This window comes from Naumovozyma dairenensis, chromosome 6, assembly GCF_000227115.2.
Source record: "Naumovozyma dairenensis CBS 421 chromosome 6, complete genome".
NCBI lineage: Eukaryota > Fungi > Ascomycota > Saccharomycetes > Saccharomycetales > Saccharomycetaceae > Naumovozyma > Naumovozyma dairenensis.
The window spans coordinates 191,682-209,255 of record NC_016484.1 but is presented as its reverse complement, the minus strand read 5'-3'; the positions used below and the strand labels follow the sequence as shown (position 1 = coordinate 209,255).

Below are 17,574 nucleotides of genomic sequence, written 5' to 3'. Positions count from 1 at the left end.
TAAGGTTTAGGGTCGAAAGTTGTAATGTATGTTGATGGTGACATATAACGTTAGCTAATTTCAAATTGATACATCTGACTAACTTTGGAAACAGTTCAAAGAGACAAGTTCTTCTGCAAGGTCATTTTGAAGATTTTGTTCAGCAAAAACGCAAGTAGAGGTAAACGTTCATTGCCAGTTTAGCAAATGGCTAAAAATTAAGCTATCTTCCGCTTTTGAAAAGAAAGGTTTTTACTCCAAGGTTCCTCGAAAGAGATATGTTTACTAACACCATTCTAGTAACTGGCACATTTTTTTTCAAAACTCTACAGTTTTTATATATACAATATAGTTTAAAGTTTTTAGTTTCACCAAGGATCCATTATAACTTTCGGTCATTATTCGAAACGTCGGTTCTGACCCTACTTTGTAAGAAAGCAAAACCTCTGTTAAGACCTGGATGTAGTCTTTGCCTCTAATTTTAAAGCTTGTACCCTATTTTGATTCCAACCCTTAATTTTATGCAGTTCCGAAACGGTATATGGAAAAAGACAAACTCCACTCGGAAGCTCCAAGGTGGTCAACCCAAGCGGCATATATTCTTCAGACATTCTATCTATAGTCAAAAAAAGTACTGTGCGTAGTCAATGGCCAGGCGGTTGCAATGAAGAGGGCGGGCAGCCAGAACCATTTTGGGCAAATATATATCTCAGTTAAACATTCTTTCCTAAAACGGAAACCATCAGATGAAAGCTCCCCTTCAACCATACGGTCGAATTTTTTTATACTGAAGCTCTAAGTACGTAGTTTTGGACTTAATTTCAATGCATACAAGTAAACTTAACATAAACTACCTTTTAGGGGATAGCTTTCAAACTTCTATGCAGAGAAACTACACACGAAACCTGGGATGAAAAAGAAACAGATAGCAAATGTGGAGAATGTGGCTATTTACTTTGAAATTTCTTCTCGAGAGGAGCCAAAAACAATAATTAGTTTTGCTTAATAACTAAACCCCACTGTTACTCTTTTTCAATTTCCTCCTGGGATTCTATAAAACATATAGAATACTTGACTTAAATGAGAACAGAGAAGAGACATATATTTTATATTGGAATTGAGGTCCATGTGTTGTATGTTTCTGTTTAGTTTAGGGCTTCTAAAACGATCCTTTGTTTGCCCTTTAAAAAACTGCTCTTTTCTTATTTACTCCATCTTTCAGCCTCTACATGATGGTTTTACGTGGTGAAGGAAAGTATTTTATTATAAAGTAATCTTCTTTGCCTTAAAACGATTGAAAAATACAATAGCCCTTTTAACCAGACATATTTATATCGTTTCTGAAGAAAACTTAAGTAACTAAGAAAAAAACCTTACAAAAAGTTTAAAAAAGTTAAAAGTTTCAACCGCTTAACCCTTAATAGTGTCTAAGGTTACTCACGTAATAAGAACTTCTACTAGGGCTGCACTCCAGAGACTTACTCAGCGTCAAAATTATCAACGGGAATGTAGAACACTACAGACTCCTCTCTTCTAGATCATGAAACTAGGTTCAATGATCACGGTTTCTATTATATTACAGCCACCTTTTTAAGAAGAACCGATAGTTCTCCAGAAAGAATTAAGAAAGGAGATTATGGCTAATGTTTTTTACTTCAATAATATCGAAATTGGGAAAGATAATCGCAAAAGTTAAATCCATAAAACATTAACGAAACTTTGATTTTTTGGTAGTATCCCTGCTCTTTGTTATCCATTGCCTACAGCAAGTTCCTTCCTTTTTTTTTCTTTTTTTTAGAAACGTCCATGGGATAAAAAAAAATGTCAGATCACATTTGTACATTGAACCCGAATCGCGGTTTGTACCCAAATTAGTTAAACCATGACTGGATTATTTGGTCCAAGGTTTTTGTTCTAAAAAATTCCCGCATTCGCCCCAAAGAAAACAGTCCCGGGTCTCCTTCCCCGGCTCAGTCCGCCATAAGCAGCATACGTATAAAATACTCCGAGGAATTTCGTTGCAAAATATGTAAACCCATACATTCGTGGACGAAGATCTGTACGGAAAGTCTGGGTTTAAAAAACCTCCGTGGTTCTTCAGTTCCCTTTTGGGACACCGGGACAATAGAAAAAGGACGATAAATTTGTATGGTAAAAGTTAATACGTAAGAACTGCCCCCAGGAATAGGGGGAGTAATTGAGAATTGGCAACAGTTTGTTCTAAAATATTTACGGAGGATTATTCCCACGGGAAGTGTTGGCCTGAAGTGCCTTTCGAGGACTATTTTAATCAAAGCAAATGTTCCCCCTTTTGGTTTTTTTTTGTGAAAGTTTCGGCTGAATTTTTTAACTACGAACAACCAAAAGTATATGCATTGTTCTGTATTTACGTGGGGGGACTTCATTGTCGGGATTTAAAGTCAAGAGGTTTACTCTTTAAAAGTAAATATATAATTGAATATTTAGAAAAGTCATTCTCACAAGCAATAATTGTAGCTAATTTAGCAAATTTATCATACAGTATGAATAAATTGAAGAAAATATTTAAGAGTATTCAAGGATATTTAAGAATTTTTAATGATATTTAATCAAACGCAAGGGTTGGAAGATCTGTTGCAGCATTTATCCTATCCATGAAATCCCTCCTTCGTCCTAATTGATCTGGCAGCGTAGAATAAGTTCCAGCAGTATTTCTAGCTCGAGTTATAAACCTTCTAAAGTCAGCCACCATCTTGTTGACTTTCAAGGTACCCTTTAACTCGATCATATTCCCTGAAGAGTGGCTAGCACCTCCTTCGTTACCATTGAACATAATGGGATGCACATTCAGCAAACTCTATAATCTTTGAGATACCAATCCTCTCGACTAGTAGCGTTAAGAAATCAACAGCATCAATTCTGTTAGTTTCTAGCATCTCATATCTAGAAGAAGCCAGTTCCACCGATAAAACAACAGCCACTTCATGTGGGCATTTCAAATATCCACTACCATGCTTACAAAGTTGACATCCATCAGAGGTAACCAGGATTTTAGATCCAAAGGGTCCTGACATCAAGGAATGGATGTAATCCCTACGACGTTGAGCATATCTCTTGTCTCTTGATAAAAATTTACAATAAGGTTGGTTTACCTTTAATAAAGAAACGTCACCAGCATTGTCATAGGAAACTTCAAAGGAAGAATTACCCCTTGATACAACAGTGAAACATAGAGCCAGAGCTAGAACACAGTTTATATACATTGCTCCCCAAACAGTAAAAGCCAGTTCTTTCTTGTTCTCCAAGAAAAGTTTATTCTGGCAACTGATTTGGAAGGATGTTAAATTCACTATCATGTTCACGAGACTCCCTCTTTTCAACACCTTTATAATTGAATGGGATTGTTCAACAGGATTTGTAGTAAATATTTCCCAATGAGGGTAGTCACGTTTCAATCTGGAAAAGGATCGTGGATTTTCAGTGAGTTTCTTGAAAGTCGAATTACCGGAATTCCTTTTACTTTCTGGAAATTTTTCTATCAGTTCGTTGATAGATTCCTCATATACCTGCGGATCAAGTGTGTGGGTTGCTGCCTGGAATGCCTCTATCACTCTCCCCTTTGCGTTCCTGATTAAATTCTTAGACAAACGGGTGACCAAAGTAAGTGCCTCTTTGCCATGCTCTTCTCTGATTGCAGCTTCGGGTCCTTTACCTTGGTCACAGATGAAATTAGCAGCAGAGCAGTCTAAATCAACGTTCCTTTTCAATAATTGGATGGCAATACGGCAAGCCTTTGAAGCTTCATGTGAGGCAGTGAACAAATGAGCTAAAGGAATTGACCTGTAATCGGTTGTCAAACCGACAATGTTAATCAGGTTCTTAAAATGGCCTCGTAAAAATGTATCATCGATTAAAAAAATACCAGCAAACTTATTTCCAAGATTTGGGTTCAGTAGCTTGGTCGCAATAAACAAGCTATCAGGTTCAATATTATTGGAAATATATTTCAACGAATCCCTAATATACTTATCCATTGCAACACCATTTACATCAGGTGTCACGTGAACCGTCGTCATTTTAGCAGCTGGAAATAAACCTTGTCTTGAAAAGCATTGTTTCATTACGTTAAAAGAACCACTTCCTGTCATAAGATGCTCTCTGTTATTGTCTTTTAATACATCCTCCAGTTCTTCAGATAGCCCCTCATCTACCACCTCCCCATCCTGTCTTTCTTCGTCTATGTCTTCATCTTCTACTCGAATAACCGTACCTCCTACATTAGGATAATCAATATTACCAAAAACCCTCTTTTCTTCATCTACCGTGAAAAACATTCCTATCGAAATAAAGTCTCCATATAACACCAACAAACTAGAGATTGAAGCGACCATAGTATAGGAAGAATACTCTGAAGTTCGGTTTCCAGCACCGAGACCTGAATTTTGAAGAGCTGTTTTGATTGCATTCGAAAGAAATCTGTTTTGCTTATCAACCACTTCGTTCTTAGAAAGAATATCCTTACCCAATATCTCAGCGAGTTCAACGCGTTTCTGCTCAATTCTATCAAAGTTCTCTGATATATTAAAAAAATCAGATATAAGTTTACTAACTAATCCTTTGATATTTTCTTCAATGCTTCTGGTATTAGTTGACCTAACAAAGATTTGGGACAGAGGTCTAGATGTTGTCACGAGTGCTTCCATGACTCTATTTATTCTAAGTGATAATATCAAGATGGCCATTCTTCCATGTGAGATTATATTGCAGAACATCACAGTAGTAGCAACTAAGTCTAAATTGATGAATGTCATATTTAGACTTGAAGTCAGTACGTTGTAAGATCAAAAATATATCACGAGAGACTAGATTGAAGGAAATTAATGTATCAAGATATGAATCACAACACGATTCGTACAAGCATTTCAATTTTTCGCAGAACGTCGAGCCTCTCACCTTTTGAACTAAATGTTCCAAGAAGTTTTTTAAAACAGGAAAAGAGCCAACATTTTCAAGCTCCGCCAATACTTCTTCCACTGAGGATATGCTCAATATTTGAGTTAACTTCTTCATCATCCTCATCAGCAGCTAATGTGAGTGATCTGTATTTAATACGTCTTCTTTTTGTCGGACGGCTTTCATATTCTGCAATTATCCCATTTAAACGTTCGTTTTCTCTACGTAAATTTGTAAGTTCCTCACGTAAGCTTTCAAGTTCTGACATTTCTTCATTCATATTAGCTACTTCTAATGGGTTCATTTGCTTATGTGGCCTTTTATTTCTTTGAATTTAGTAAGTTTCTTCTACTATTCTATTGTTTTATCGTTTTATTATTTTATTATTTTTATTATTATTTTTATTATTATTTTTTTAGGTCACATGACTTTTATCGTTACAAGCGACACAATTTCAATACTAATAAACCCCATTTAAATCATAATAAAACCATCAAATAAGGCAATAAAATGGACCCAAAGGGTTACATATAACATAAGCTGCCTATTGGCTATCTGCTAATATACATATTTCCTAGAAAATATTATTTTCTGCAGACCTCAAGCTTTCTATTTATTTATTTATTTATTTATTTATTTACTTTACTGTAAATCAAATTAAACACGGCAAATCCAACTTGTGAGGAAACAAAACTTACATAGGTCACCTCCCCATCATTATATCTTCCAAATGTACTCAAATTTATTGTCAAAATACCATATCTTGACTGTTTTACACCCCTAAAACCCCACCCTAATAACAAACAGGAGGGTCTTACCCGGTACACAGAGGGTAACCCTTTTCTTAGTTTTAACGTTTAGGTAGATAGTGGATGTCTTCCATTCAAAGAGCAACAGTAACAACAAGATGAAGAACAATCAAAATATTCTTCACAACTTGTCAGGGGGTAGCCATATCTGAAGATGTCTGAAATGCCTTTTCTACAAAAACAGATAAGAATAGGCAACTTGGCCCAGTGGTTAAGGCGAAAGATTAGAAATCTTTTAGGGCTTTGCCCGTCGCAGGTTCGAGTCCTGCAGTTGTCGTTTCTTTTAATGTTTTTTTATAATATAATATGAAGGTATATCCTAACACAAAGTCTAACATGTTTATTTATTGGTTGGTTAATATATAGCTCAACTGCTACTAAAGAAGATGAACCTTTACATCGCTCCACCAAAACTTCACCAATTAATACTTTTCCGTTTCAACTATTTTCATAGTCCTCAAATGACCCTCAGTCCCATTGTCATACCAATTTATTCGTAGGCACATTCCTTTCTTTGAAAACTCTTTTCTGTACGTCGCAATCTATTCAATGTCTCATCCTGTGCTCTGTCATCTTTTGTTGACACAGTGAACATCTGATTTACTAGAGTCCCAAAGCTCAATCACCAATCACCAAGTACGGTGTATCATTCATCAAGGGCCGTCCAAAAATTATAATACAGAGAGTAATAGTCTGTACTGTCATGAAAATAATATTATCTAATTATCAAAAGCATTGGAATTCTTTCCACTGACAAAAATTCAAAATTACACACTGTTGACTATGAAATTACCACATTAGTTACTTTTTTCGCGTCCGAATTGGGTCTTCTATTTATGATTGGATGTCATGCCCCATATATAAAACACTTCTACTAAAATACATGTTGGTATCACTTGGTGAAATATAAAAATCACTATTTGTTAAAACAAAGTCGACGAAAACTTTTTATCAGCTTTCAATCTTACGCAATATTTTTAGTTGCATGGATGTGATAAAGTTCCAGCGATTCAGGCCCTATCACGAAAAAGTTCTGTAGTTATTCATGTTATATAAAAATAATAGAAAGTGACATGAATGAAAACCTTCCTTAGATAAAAGCATCGACTACTATCATTTACCCCTCAGTTCTAAAAATATCAGCCTCCATTTTTCGTGTTGCTATAAACGAATTGAGACAACAAAGAAACAGACCTTTTTGCCGGTACTGCGGTACACATGACCTTTTGTTCTTCTTGCTTCTTTGTAGAACTGTACATATCTAAGGTTTTTGTATTCTCCCTAACTCCACTTTGAACAACAAGTGTTTTTGATCGTGGACGATGGTTAGTGGCATGTTCGCTATATTTGCTAATGGCAAGGCCAGGCTTTGTTACGACATCCTTTGTATTACGCGTTTCAGAAACGTGATTTTCTAAGGAATGATGTACCATTTCACTTTGTCTATTAGGATGGCGAGGTGTTAACGGTACTCTTGATTCGGGCCTATCAGAAGAATTGGAATATCTAAATTTCTGTAGTGTATTCCAAAATGGAGAAATTGGAGGTGATGTATTATTTCTTGTCAAAGATGTACGATAGAAACTATCCTTTACATTTGGTCTGACAATGTTAGTATCTTTCAAACTGTTTGGATTTTCCACTTCATAATCGAATTCAATCTCACTTAGTACTTCAGTATCATTTTCACCTAGTTTACCATCATCTTCCATGAAATTTTTGCCTGAGAATGGTTCATCGTTTTGATTCGCAGTTTCCGGAAGTGATATAGCCGTTGTAATATAATCCAATGAGCTAGGAACTTCTGTCGGAAGTTCTGATTCCGGTATTTCTGTTGATATGGCATCTTCTGACGTAGCATCCTCATCCTCGTTCGCTGTATCTGTTTTTGTTTCCGTTGAACTTCTAGAGAAATATCGACTTGATGTTAAAATTCTAACAGGTGGCGCAGCAACTAATTTCCTACGTTTAGTTGGGTTATTTATATCACTTCTCTCCTCTTTCCCTTTTCTAGTATCAATATTAAATGCGCTCTGAGTGAGAAAAAGGGGGACCTTTTGATTCTTTGAAATTAAACTCTTATTTTTGGCTTTAGATGAGCTCTTTTTTTCGATCCTTCTGAAAAAGGAATCTATAGGTTTGTTATTCTCTTTATTTGCTGTACTATCTATCAATTCTCCTGTCAGCGATATTTGTGCTTCTGATTTAGAAACTAATTGAAGTTTATGTTCTCGGTTAACTAATCGCTTATGAAAATCATTTGGATGCAATTCACCAAAAGCCAGCCGCGAATGTAATAGATGATCAATGTCATTTTCGTCAACGATTTCTTGTTTTACTTGGGATTCTAGTCCTATTACGCAACCGATACATTGTGAGATTAACTTTAAAGATTCCACATTCAAATCCTTAGGGATTTCATTCAAAGAAACTATTTTCTTCTGCTGAGGACAAAAGACCCTTTGGTATTGGAATGCATAGTCTGCTTTGCGATATTCTTCAATGAATTCTGCACATACTTTGAATTTACCTTCTCTTTGAATGCCTAATATAATACGATCCATTTTTTTATATCGTTGGACGAGCTTGATTGCAGTTACTAAACCAATTCTAGCGATACCGTCTGTATAATCACATCCAGATAGACATACCAATGTCCTTAAACCTTCGGAATCTAACTGGCCCAATGGAAATTTTCGTGGCAGCCTGGTAAAGTCGTCCCGACAAATTTCAATACATTCACCGTAGTCATTTAATTTAGTAATCAATCTACGGCACCCAAAGATCAATAAGTCGGAGTCTTCAGATATTATTCCTTGAACTTCATTTTGTTTCTCTAAATAAACCATCTGTGGATCTGCTTCAAATGGAGCCACTATGTATTTAATATCGTTTGTCTTACAATAATCGATAACACATTTAGCCATTTCTGGCGTTACGTCAACACATTTTTGAAAATAATCCATTGCATTTTTCTTTTCACCTGAATTCCATAGTCTTTCGGCAATTGTTTTATTCTCTGTTCTCTTCTCACGTCTTTTCAATTCAGTACCTTTCTTGACAGGAACACTATCTCCATCAAATACTAAATATGGCTCAATATTATATCTCTTTAGCATAGATATCTTCTTGATAAAGAATTGTAAATACTTCGCAGTAGGTTTATTCATTACTAATTCATAAGCGCAGGAGCATGAAGCTCGATGCAACCAAGCATAGCCATCAATAGCTAAAGTTTGTCCCTCATATCGATGCAGTGTAACAGGATTTTGAATAGGTTTCAATTGAGGAAGAAAACCTTGGATGCCCATACCTCACGATAATATAAAAATGTTCCGTCTCTTTTATTTTGTAGGGAAATTATCAGCACATGCAATTAGATACCACTTTCCACTTAAACTTCTTGAAGAGGAATAAATTACATAAGAAATTCAATCGAATGCAATAGGTTATACGGAACTTGAGTTTTACCTAACTATCTTGAGTTTGAGTTTAAATTCGAGTCTGAGCTTGAAATGATCGAGGTTTTTTCTTCATTGTAGAAAACAAAACAACACGAAACGTAGGCGCGTCACAAAAACAGCTTTACGCGTATTGAATTGGATAATCAATGCATATATTTCATTCCTACTTGGTAACTACGTAAGAAATAACTATTCAAGATTTATTGAGAGACTTAGACAAACGATAGGTTTCTATAGTAGTTATTAGTTATTATGTAAGTAGTTATAAATATATCGAGAAAGTTTGTCTACAGAAAAAATGTTTATACCATGGAACTAACGGAAGTTTCTTTGCTTTTAGAATGCGAAGATCTTCTTCGTTGGATAAATCTTGATGTCAACAGCTTTAGAAGAAAGATAAATTCGAAACAGAGCACAATTAATGAAGATTTCAAAAACGTTTCGTTCAAACAATCTTTCCAAGGCAATAAACTAGCCAAAAATTGACGATTCTTCTCATATATTGTATACGCTATATTCATCGTTAATGTTAAGGCTATTATAGCTAGAACGTTTATCACAATTGACTGGGCATTCGATTTCGTTAAAATCCTCTCAGATATGACAGGAGTATCGCCAATAAATGGGTCGGTTGTGACAGGTGTATTTAATCTATATTTGTAGGTTTCTGTTGAAAAATGTTCAGTATCCAATTGTTGAGATTTTAGAAGTTGTTTCACTGTAAGTTCAATGGCATTTAAATTTGCTTCGATTTCATATTTTTCTTTAATTCTGGCATATAGAAGAGCTGATAGGAAAAAATTCACAATTACTATCAAACCTATTAAAAGGTACGTATTACGTGAAGATGACAAATGTGGGAAGACTAATACTAAGATCACTGCCGACAATACAATTGATCCAATAAAATTACCCTTCAGAAGAGAGAATCTAATAGTTTTGTCAGCATCAAATTGTGAAATTTTCTTGAATGAGGATAATATTGGGATCATAGAAAAGATAAATATTCTTCTTGAATTTAATAATAACACCAATTGAATATATACAATGAGAGTCCAAGGAACTAAGAATCCAATAACCTTTCGTTTTAAGGCTCTGTACAAAGAACATATATTTAATACTTCTTTCACCGTTTTCATTTGAGTTAATTTTTTTCCTAATACTTCTTTAAATATAATGGAGGTGCCCATTTTTTCTGAAAAAGATATGAAATTATGTTCCGTATTTGTTTCCTTTGAGACGTTTAAATCAGTTCCATGTTTAATTAAAGAATTTAATATTTCCGAGTTTCCTCTTTGGATAGCAAAATGGACTGGTAGCTGGCCAAGATTATTGCGAATGTTAGCATCAGCACCAAATTTCAACAAAAATTTGACAGTTAGCGGATCATTTTGGAAACAACTCCAATGTAGTACAGTATTTCCTCGTGAATCTTGAGAATTAATATCACATTGAACAGATTGGTTTGACACTAAATAAATTACCATTAATAAATGAGAGTTTTTGATAGCGGTATGCAACAGTGAATCATGGAATCTAGCTCCTCTTAAAAGCAAAAAATTTGTAATATCAACGTAACCGTATCTAATAGCCCAGTATAATGGTGTTCCAGAGGCTTCCATCCGTGGATCATTCACGCTGATAGGACACTTTTTCTGCCCAAGTAAAAGTTTGATAATGGTGATTCTCTTATTTATTATGGCCCATTGTAAAGGATTTAATTTATGATACTCATCTTGAATATTGAGGATATCATTTTCATCACAATTTTGAGAAAGAAACTTTCTTACTTTGTTAAGATCACCTCCCTGACAAGCTGTTAAAAATGCTTGGCATGTGATATTCTCCATCGCAAGATCATCAACAGAATAAGCCGTACACTTTGGATGTTTTTTATCATTTACTTCTTGAATTAGCTTGCTCCTTGTAGGCCATGTGCTGAACTTATCCAGCCGAAAGCATTCAGCTTATATACAGGACCATGCTGATATAAAGGAACGTATTCAAGTTCTAGCATTTTAACAACGCAGCCTCATATTCAAACACACAAGAAGTAATAATTGAATCTGTCATCGTTTAAAGGGACAAGAGAACAGAAAGTTACTTTCAATTTTTTTGGGGAGGGGGGCAGTTCTCCAACAGAATCAGGTAATTGAAACTTTACGTACAGTGCTACCTGATGCTGTTGGGACGAATCAAGTGATTATTAGCTTGTCTTACCCTTTACTACCGTGTATACATGTGAAACGTTCGTTGGTGATGCCACATTACATGGATATTCTGACGTTCGTTTATATGATGATTAATTTTCCTTCAACGAGCTTGTCTCCGACTCTCTGTACGTATAATTTTACGTAACATATTTTTTTGTTCCTTGTTGAAGAAAACGAGGGAAGATAACTTTTTCGGAAATCGGACAAATTCCTTAATCTCCCACGACTTTTCTGAGGGAAGAACGCTGGGCGGCTAATTAGAATTATCCTTTTTCCAGACAGGAACGACCTCGGAAGAACGAAAGTTCCTCTTGACCTAACTACCGTACAGAAATGGGTATAGGGAATGGAAAGATTATTGAAATAAACGGGAATAAGTCATGTCATCTGTTACAAACCTGTTGGTTCAAAGTAAGCTATATAGTTTTATGGACCACTAAAAAATGTGGCTACAGGAAAGGTGGCGATTTGATGAAGTATTTTTGGACTCCAGGCTCGGAGACTTTATTCAAGGAAATTGAGCGACTAGTTTCTATAAATAACTTTCTCTAATAGCCAGCATAGTTGCATATTTGAATGGCACTACATGGTAGTTTCGCTACTATATCAGTGCCCTTTGGATGGTATATCCAGTTACTATTGTTAAAGCGATAATAACGACAGCAAAAAAACGTACATTCCTACACATCAAATTTAGTAAGCATTGATTGTAAAGCATCTATGTATTCCATGTCCATATCATTCACTTCCACTATTCTCTCGAACGCTTGTTTCAATTCTAGATTTTTAGTCAATAATGGAATTGATTTTATACCGATACCATTGACCTCATCACCATCATCATTACTCGATTCATTGGTTGGTAAAAACTCAAAAATAGAGCAGAAAAACATGATGAATCTTTGTTTTAACTCTGTATCATCCAGTTGTTCAATGAATACATCAATTGCTGTGGAGATAAGTTCATCTTTCTTTAATAGCTCTTGTGCAATAAATGGGATAGTGCTTGAAATATTTGCAAATATTGCTGCGACAGCTCTTTGTGATTGAATGTCATCTAATTGAAGTAACTTAACTAAAATGTTGAAATTTCTTAAACTTTGAGGGTTTTCAAAATTGAAAAATTTAGCAGCAATAGGTAATGGATGACTCATTAAATTTGATACTAGTTCTAATGTAGACCTTTGTAATAAAATATTCTCATCAAGGATCAGATTTTCAATAGTATTCCAGTAGCTATGATCAGTCACAAGTTGTTTACAAACATCTTCCCCATCGGAATTTGGTGTTGAAGCCAAATTGGTCAAAGCCAAAAGGGATTCATAAGAATCAACGACGGTGACGACATCATCGGAAAATAATGGACTTCCAGTGGATGATGACGAAGGACCTAACAATTCGAATAAAAAGGGGATTGCATTTAATGGGGAATATTTCTTGAATATTAAGGAGGGATCCGTATATACCAGCATCTTTGTTAAAGCTCTTAATGCCAATATCCTTATTGGTTCTACCCTTGTCTTTTTGTTCGTTAAATATTCCAAAATTGCTGTGGTACATCCATGCATTATGCATTTCTGAATACAACATCTATTACGAGTGACATTATAAATTATTCGAATATATTGCTGTCTTGAATTTGGACTCAGCTTACCTAGTTTGGTTTTCAAATTAGATAATAACTCAGAATCAAAAAGATATAGTTTATTAAACCTAATGACATCATCCAGATTTTCTTTCGTTGCTGAACCTTCTTCTGTGTCTTTTGGATTTTTCAATTCGGAATATGTTTTAAGATCTCTTATAGATTTATGATCCATGGAGCCACCTGAAGATTTGTCATTTGGAGACTCTGACATATTTGCTAAGATTGCAAGAATACCATATATAATTGAGTCACCGACTTCTCTGTTAGTTAACAAGTTTGCTTCGGTTTCTTCATTTTTATTTTTATTTTTATTTTTATTTTTATTTTTATTTTTATTTTTATTTTTCTTAAAACCTTGTAAGTCTGATAATAAATCAACCATCTTTTGGCAAAATATTTGATGTGCTCTTAAGAGTATTCTAATTGATGGTTTTAGTGTCAGGTACGCCAAGCCTTCAATAACGATAGATATTTTTTCTTCTTCTTCCTCTGATTCGAATGGAGTAGTCGAGGTTGATTCATTTTTATCCACTTCTACCACTTTTTCTTCTTCATTCAGAAAAGAACGCAATAAGATCGTAGTTAGATCATTAATCGTCACATTATTCAATTTGGAAAACGACCATGTTTTAATAAGAACCAAACATGAATAAGGTCTGAATCTTGGATCCTTTAAAGATTGTTCCAAAACTGGCATATAATTTTCACTAATGTAAGTTCTTACATTTTCATCGATACATCCAATAGATAATAACCTTAATAAATTTTTAATGAAATCTTCATCGCCGAATCCAGTAGGTCCAGTTTCCTTGATCCGTTCTTGAAAGATATCATCTAAACCTTTCCCTAGGAATATATCTGAACATAAAGTGGGCATTACTGGATATAATTTAGTTAGCATATTAATGATGATAGTAACTGGATCATTGCCTACATCGGCACCGACTTCTGTAATTAAAGCATCCACCAAAGTTAAAACACGATCTTTAAATTCATTTGGGAATAATTTATTCAATTGACTAAATACTATTAATCCTATGGATTTAAACTCAGGTTCATTCATTCGGAAACATATTGCCTTGATTAAAAACGATACATCACCCCAAATATATTCATTCCCATACTTATTTAATAATTGTAAAATACAACTTAATAAATATTTGGAATGCGTATCTTCTCCGTAATGGATTCTAGTTTGTAGTTCAGAGAGTAGAAGAATGGATTGCTTAGAATTAGGGAAACTACCAATGAGAACATGTACTGTTTGTGTGGATAATGTTTCAAATAAATTCAATGCCTTAGAAACGTTTTTGTTAATTAATTTCTGTAAATGTTGACGTGTTTCTGAATGATCTTGATAAGATCTTGTTAAAATCTGTTCAATTTGTGAATTTGTTTCTTTGTATGTATTTTGGAATAGTAAATCGAGAGCTTCAATGTATCGTTTTGATTCCACTGGAATCTTCAAATTTTCATCGAATTGGGAACAAAGTTTGGTGATAGTAGGATCTGGTGAGGAAACAGATGTCATTTTGTGTAGACTATATTGTATTAGTACTCACAATATGTTTCTTTCTTCCTATACTTCTGCAAAGCTTTTTATCGTCTACTTGATCTAGCCAACTTTGTGTATCAAACTTTCCCTTTAGTGCAAATTTCCACGTAAGTCTATCTGTCTGTTAATGCTGATGACTAAGTACGAAAATGAAAATAATAACAAGAGCGCAAGGAAGGTCTACACATAAAAGAATAAAAGGATGATTAGGTATTTGATTACGTCTATGATGGTCCTTATACATACACATATCTATATTATACACCTATATGGAAAAGTAATTGTTTCTTTTTGTTATTTTGTTTGCCATTTCCTGAGGAGGAATTCAAGTTCAAACTAGAAAAGCCGTTAGAAGTTCTCTGTTCCTGTCCTTGTTGTTGTTGTTTCCCCCATTGTCTAGGATCAGGTAAGATGGTTCCTTTACTGGTGGAATATAAGCTCTTTTGGGTTTTGGTTTAGGTAATTGAGGTAAACTTGCCAATCTATCTGAATTATTTAATGACGGACTTGAACTCTGTGTAATAGTATTTGTAGTTTTATATGACGGTATTTTACTGGCTCTAGGAGTCGTTGTTCTTTGTATCGTGGAAGAAAGTGGTGGTGGTCCTAATGTGGGTAGGTTGTTTGTACTTCTAATAGTAATTGGATTTCTTTTATTATTATTATTTGAAGAGGAAGAATTAGATCCTGTTCCCCAAACAGCTCTTCTCATGGGAACAGATGCTGTAGAATTGTTATACAATGATGGTAAATTTGGAGTTAATTGATCTCTTGATGACTTAATTTCGTATTTTCTATAAATATCGTCCAATTCTTTATATTTCGTCGAATGTGGTGGGAATAATTCACCTAAATTATGAATTAACAAATATATGTTAGATTGAGGTGATGTGAATAATTCTTTATAACATTGAATTAATTGAGAGGTAGTTAATTTGTTTTTAGTGTAATTTTCATTCAATCTAGCAAATTCTTCAAATTCCTCTGGTGAATTGTTTAAATAAAGTTTAGCTCTTTCATCCAATCTTAACCTTTTAATTTCAGGCGAAGAATTTTCAGCGTTTGTTGTATTATTTAATGAGTTTAAGGATGATCCTGAATTAGAACGATAATAATCAATAGAATCTGGAGTTTCTCTAATAACCCTTGAAGGAGTCGTAATGAAAGTTGATAATTCCGATTGAAAGAATCTATTTTGTTGATGTTGGTTTGCGTGAGTAGGTAGTATATCGGAATGTTCTTTTAAAAGATGAGCTTCTAATTCCACATTATCCTTAAAGACAACGAATTTCATATCCAAGCATGATGGTACTGTACAAACATAATGGGAATCCTTAAAATGTTTAAACAATTGATCATAATTCTTAAAGAATTTCGGATTATTATGATCAATTCTATCACAAATATGACATTTTTCATGACTATTTCTTAAGTGGAACATTAATTCATCATTTGAATAAAACATTGGATGATGAGAACAAAATTTACATATAGGATGACCTTTAAATCCATCACAATTACCACCACCCCCTGAGTCAGTACCACCTTTTTTATTCCCACCATTTTCTTTATGAATTTTCAATTGTTTGAAAGTATAAATTTTCAAATCGATTGGGAATTGGAAATTATGATTTGCACAAACCATACAAAGTGAACTATTCCCATGGACAGAACCTAAATGATTATTATAATTTTCGTAAGATCCAGAATCTTTTCTTCTTCCTCTTGTTCGTTTCCATTTTATGATTGTTATTATTTTTTTGGTCTACAAATTTGACAAGTGAATTTTGAAAGTGATAAAATTGTATCCTTGACTTGTTTTGAAGTAAATTTCAATAAAATTGGTACAGTCTCATTACTCTCATTAATAGTAATATTTTTAAATTCTTGAATGAATTCACTAAGATCACGAGTATTCAATGCTTCAAGATTGAAATTTTTCCATGTACCGAAAATGATTGAATTGAATTCAGTTCTACAAGTTAAACATGAGTTCTTATTAAATAATGAAATTTGCTTTAATGAACATTTATGACATGTTATATGGTTACAAGGTGTTAATGCGACATTATTTTAACTTATTTGCACAAATCAAACATAAATTTTCGTTAGTGTCATCTGAGTCTTTACTAGAGTCGTAATGCTGATGATGATACGTAGGATGTTTGTTCTGCTTGGTATTTGTCGTAGAATTGGAACCTCCTTGTGTTCTGCGATAATTTCTCTTGATAGGTGCAGACGATGATGTAGGTGTAGTGTTATTTGCACTCATGATTGCAAATTGTGTTCTTCTGACGTCTTGTGTAATCTTATATTCTTCAAGATGAGATGAGATGGTACGGTAGGGGATGCGCAAGCAATGTTTGTTAACTTAAGCATCTCTGTTTCTCTCTTTCTATAATACTTTTCCAATGAAATTTTTCAATAAAATTGTTGTTGTTTCCTGTTTCGACTGGACCCGGAACAAAAGAAAATAGCAATTAGTAGTACTCACTCAATGGATTTTTATTATGTAGTCTAGTTCCTTATATATAATGGTCTTGATGAATGCCAGCTGGTAAGAGTCCAGTGGGAGACAGTAACTATATAACGAAAAGTAAGTCTGAAGAACATATATATTCACGTAGGAAGAAGTAATGTCTGAATATCAACACCGAGAGTTCAATACAGGCACTCACGATTCTGAAGATATTCAAACAAACAATGATGAGTATATATCACAGGAGACTATAATAAGATATGTGCTTACGCAAGATAAATATAAATATGACGGTATAGATGATGATGAGTTGGACTTCTTAGAATGGTCAGATCGACTTCAATGGTTAACTGAAAATTTAGAATTTCAAGGTCATACAGCTTATAGATTAGTGGAATCTGCATTGACAAGTACTTTATTAAATTATTATAAAGGAATATATTCTTACCCAATAAGAACACATTACAACAAAATGAAGAACCAGGAATTGATTAT

General features: G+C 34.1%; 5 protein-coding genes and 1 non-coding gene across 6 annotated transcripts; 1 reads left to right on the top strand and 5 right to left on the bottom strand.

Moving 5' to 3' along the window:
- Window positions 1-2,777: 2,777 nt before the first annotated feature.
- On the bottom strand, window positions 2,778-4,769 carry NDAI0F00850 (uncharacterized protein; the record flags this gene model as incomplete). The annotated part of the gene is made up of 1 exon (XM_003670599.1): window positions 2,778-4,769. One exon carries the CDS (start codon window positions 4,767-4,769, stop codon window positions 2,778-2,780), a length of 1,992 nt encoding a protein of 663 aa, XP_003670647.1.
- A 1,144-nt stretch (window positions 4,770-5,913) lies between these two features.
- Window positions 5,914-5,997, top strand: NDAI0Ftrna2S. The gene has a single exon. It is a non-coding gene; the product is annotated as a tRNA-Ser (tRNA).
- An 862-nt stretch (window positions 5,998-6,859) lies between these two features.
- EXO1 (Rad2 family nuclease EXO1) lies at window positions 6,860-9,031 on the bottom strand (the record flags this gene model as incomplete). Its single annotated transcript, XM_003670598.1, has 1 exon — window positions 6,860-9,031. One exon carries the CDS (start codon window positions 9,029-9,031, stop codon window positions 6,860-6,862), a length of 2,172 nt encoding a protein of 723 aa, XP_003670646.1.
- A 455-nt stretch (window positions 9,032-9,486) lies between these two features.
- AKR2 (putative palmitoyltransferase AKR2) lies at window positions 9,487-11,034 on the bottom strand (the record flags this gene model as incomplete). Its single annotated transcript, XM_003670597.1, has 1 exon — window positions 9,487-11,034. The coding sequence occupies one exon, from the start codon at window positions 11,032-11,034 to the stop codon at window positions 9,487-9,489; it is 1,548 nt and encodes a 515-aa protein (XP_003670645.1).
- Window positions 11,035-12,077: 1,043 nt separating this feature from the next.
- SHE4 (She4p) lies at window positions 12,078-14,576 on the bottom strand (the record flags this gene model as incomplete). The annotated part of the gene is made up of 1 exon (XM_003670596.1): window positions 12,078-14,576. The coding sequence occupies one exon, from the start codon at window positions 14,574-14,576 to the stop codon at window positions 12,078-12,080; it is 2,499 nt and encodes an 832-aa protein (XP_003670644.1).
- Window positions 14,577-14,931: 355 nt separating this feature from the next.
- NDAI0F00810 (uncharacterized protein) lies at window positions 14,932-16,245 on the bottom strand (the record flags this gene model as incomplete). Its single annotated transcript, XM_003670595.1, has 1 exon — window positions 14,932-16,245. The coding sequence occupies one exon, from the start codon at window positions 16,243-16,245 to the stop codon at window positions 14,932-14,934; it is 1,314 nt and encodes a 437-aa protein (XP_003670643.1).
- Between the last annotated feature and the right edge of the window lie 1,329 nt (window positions 16,246-17,574).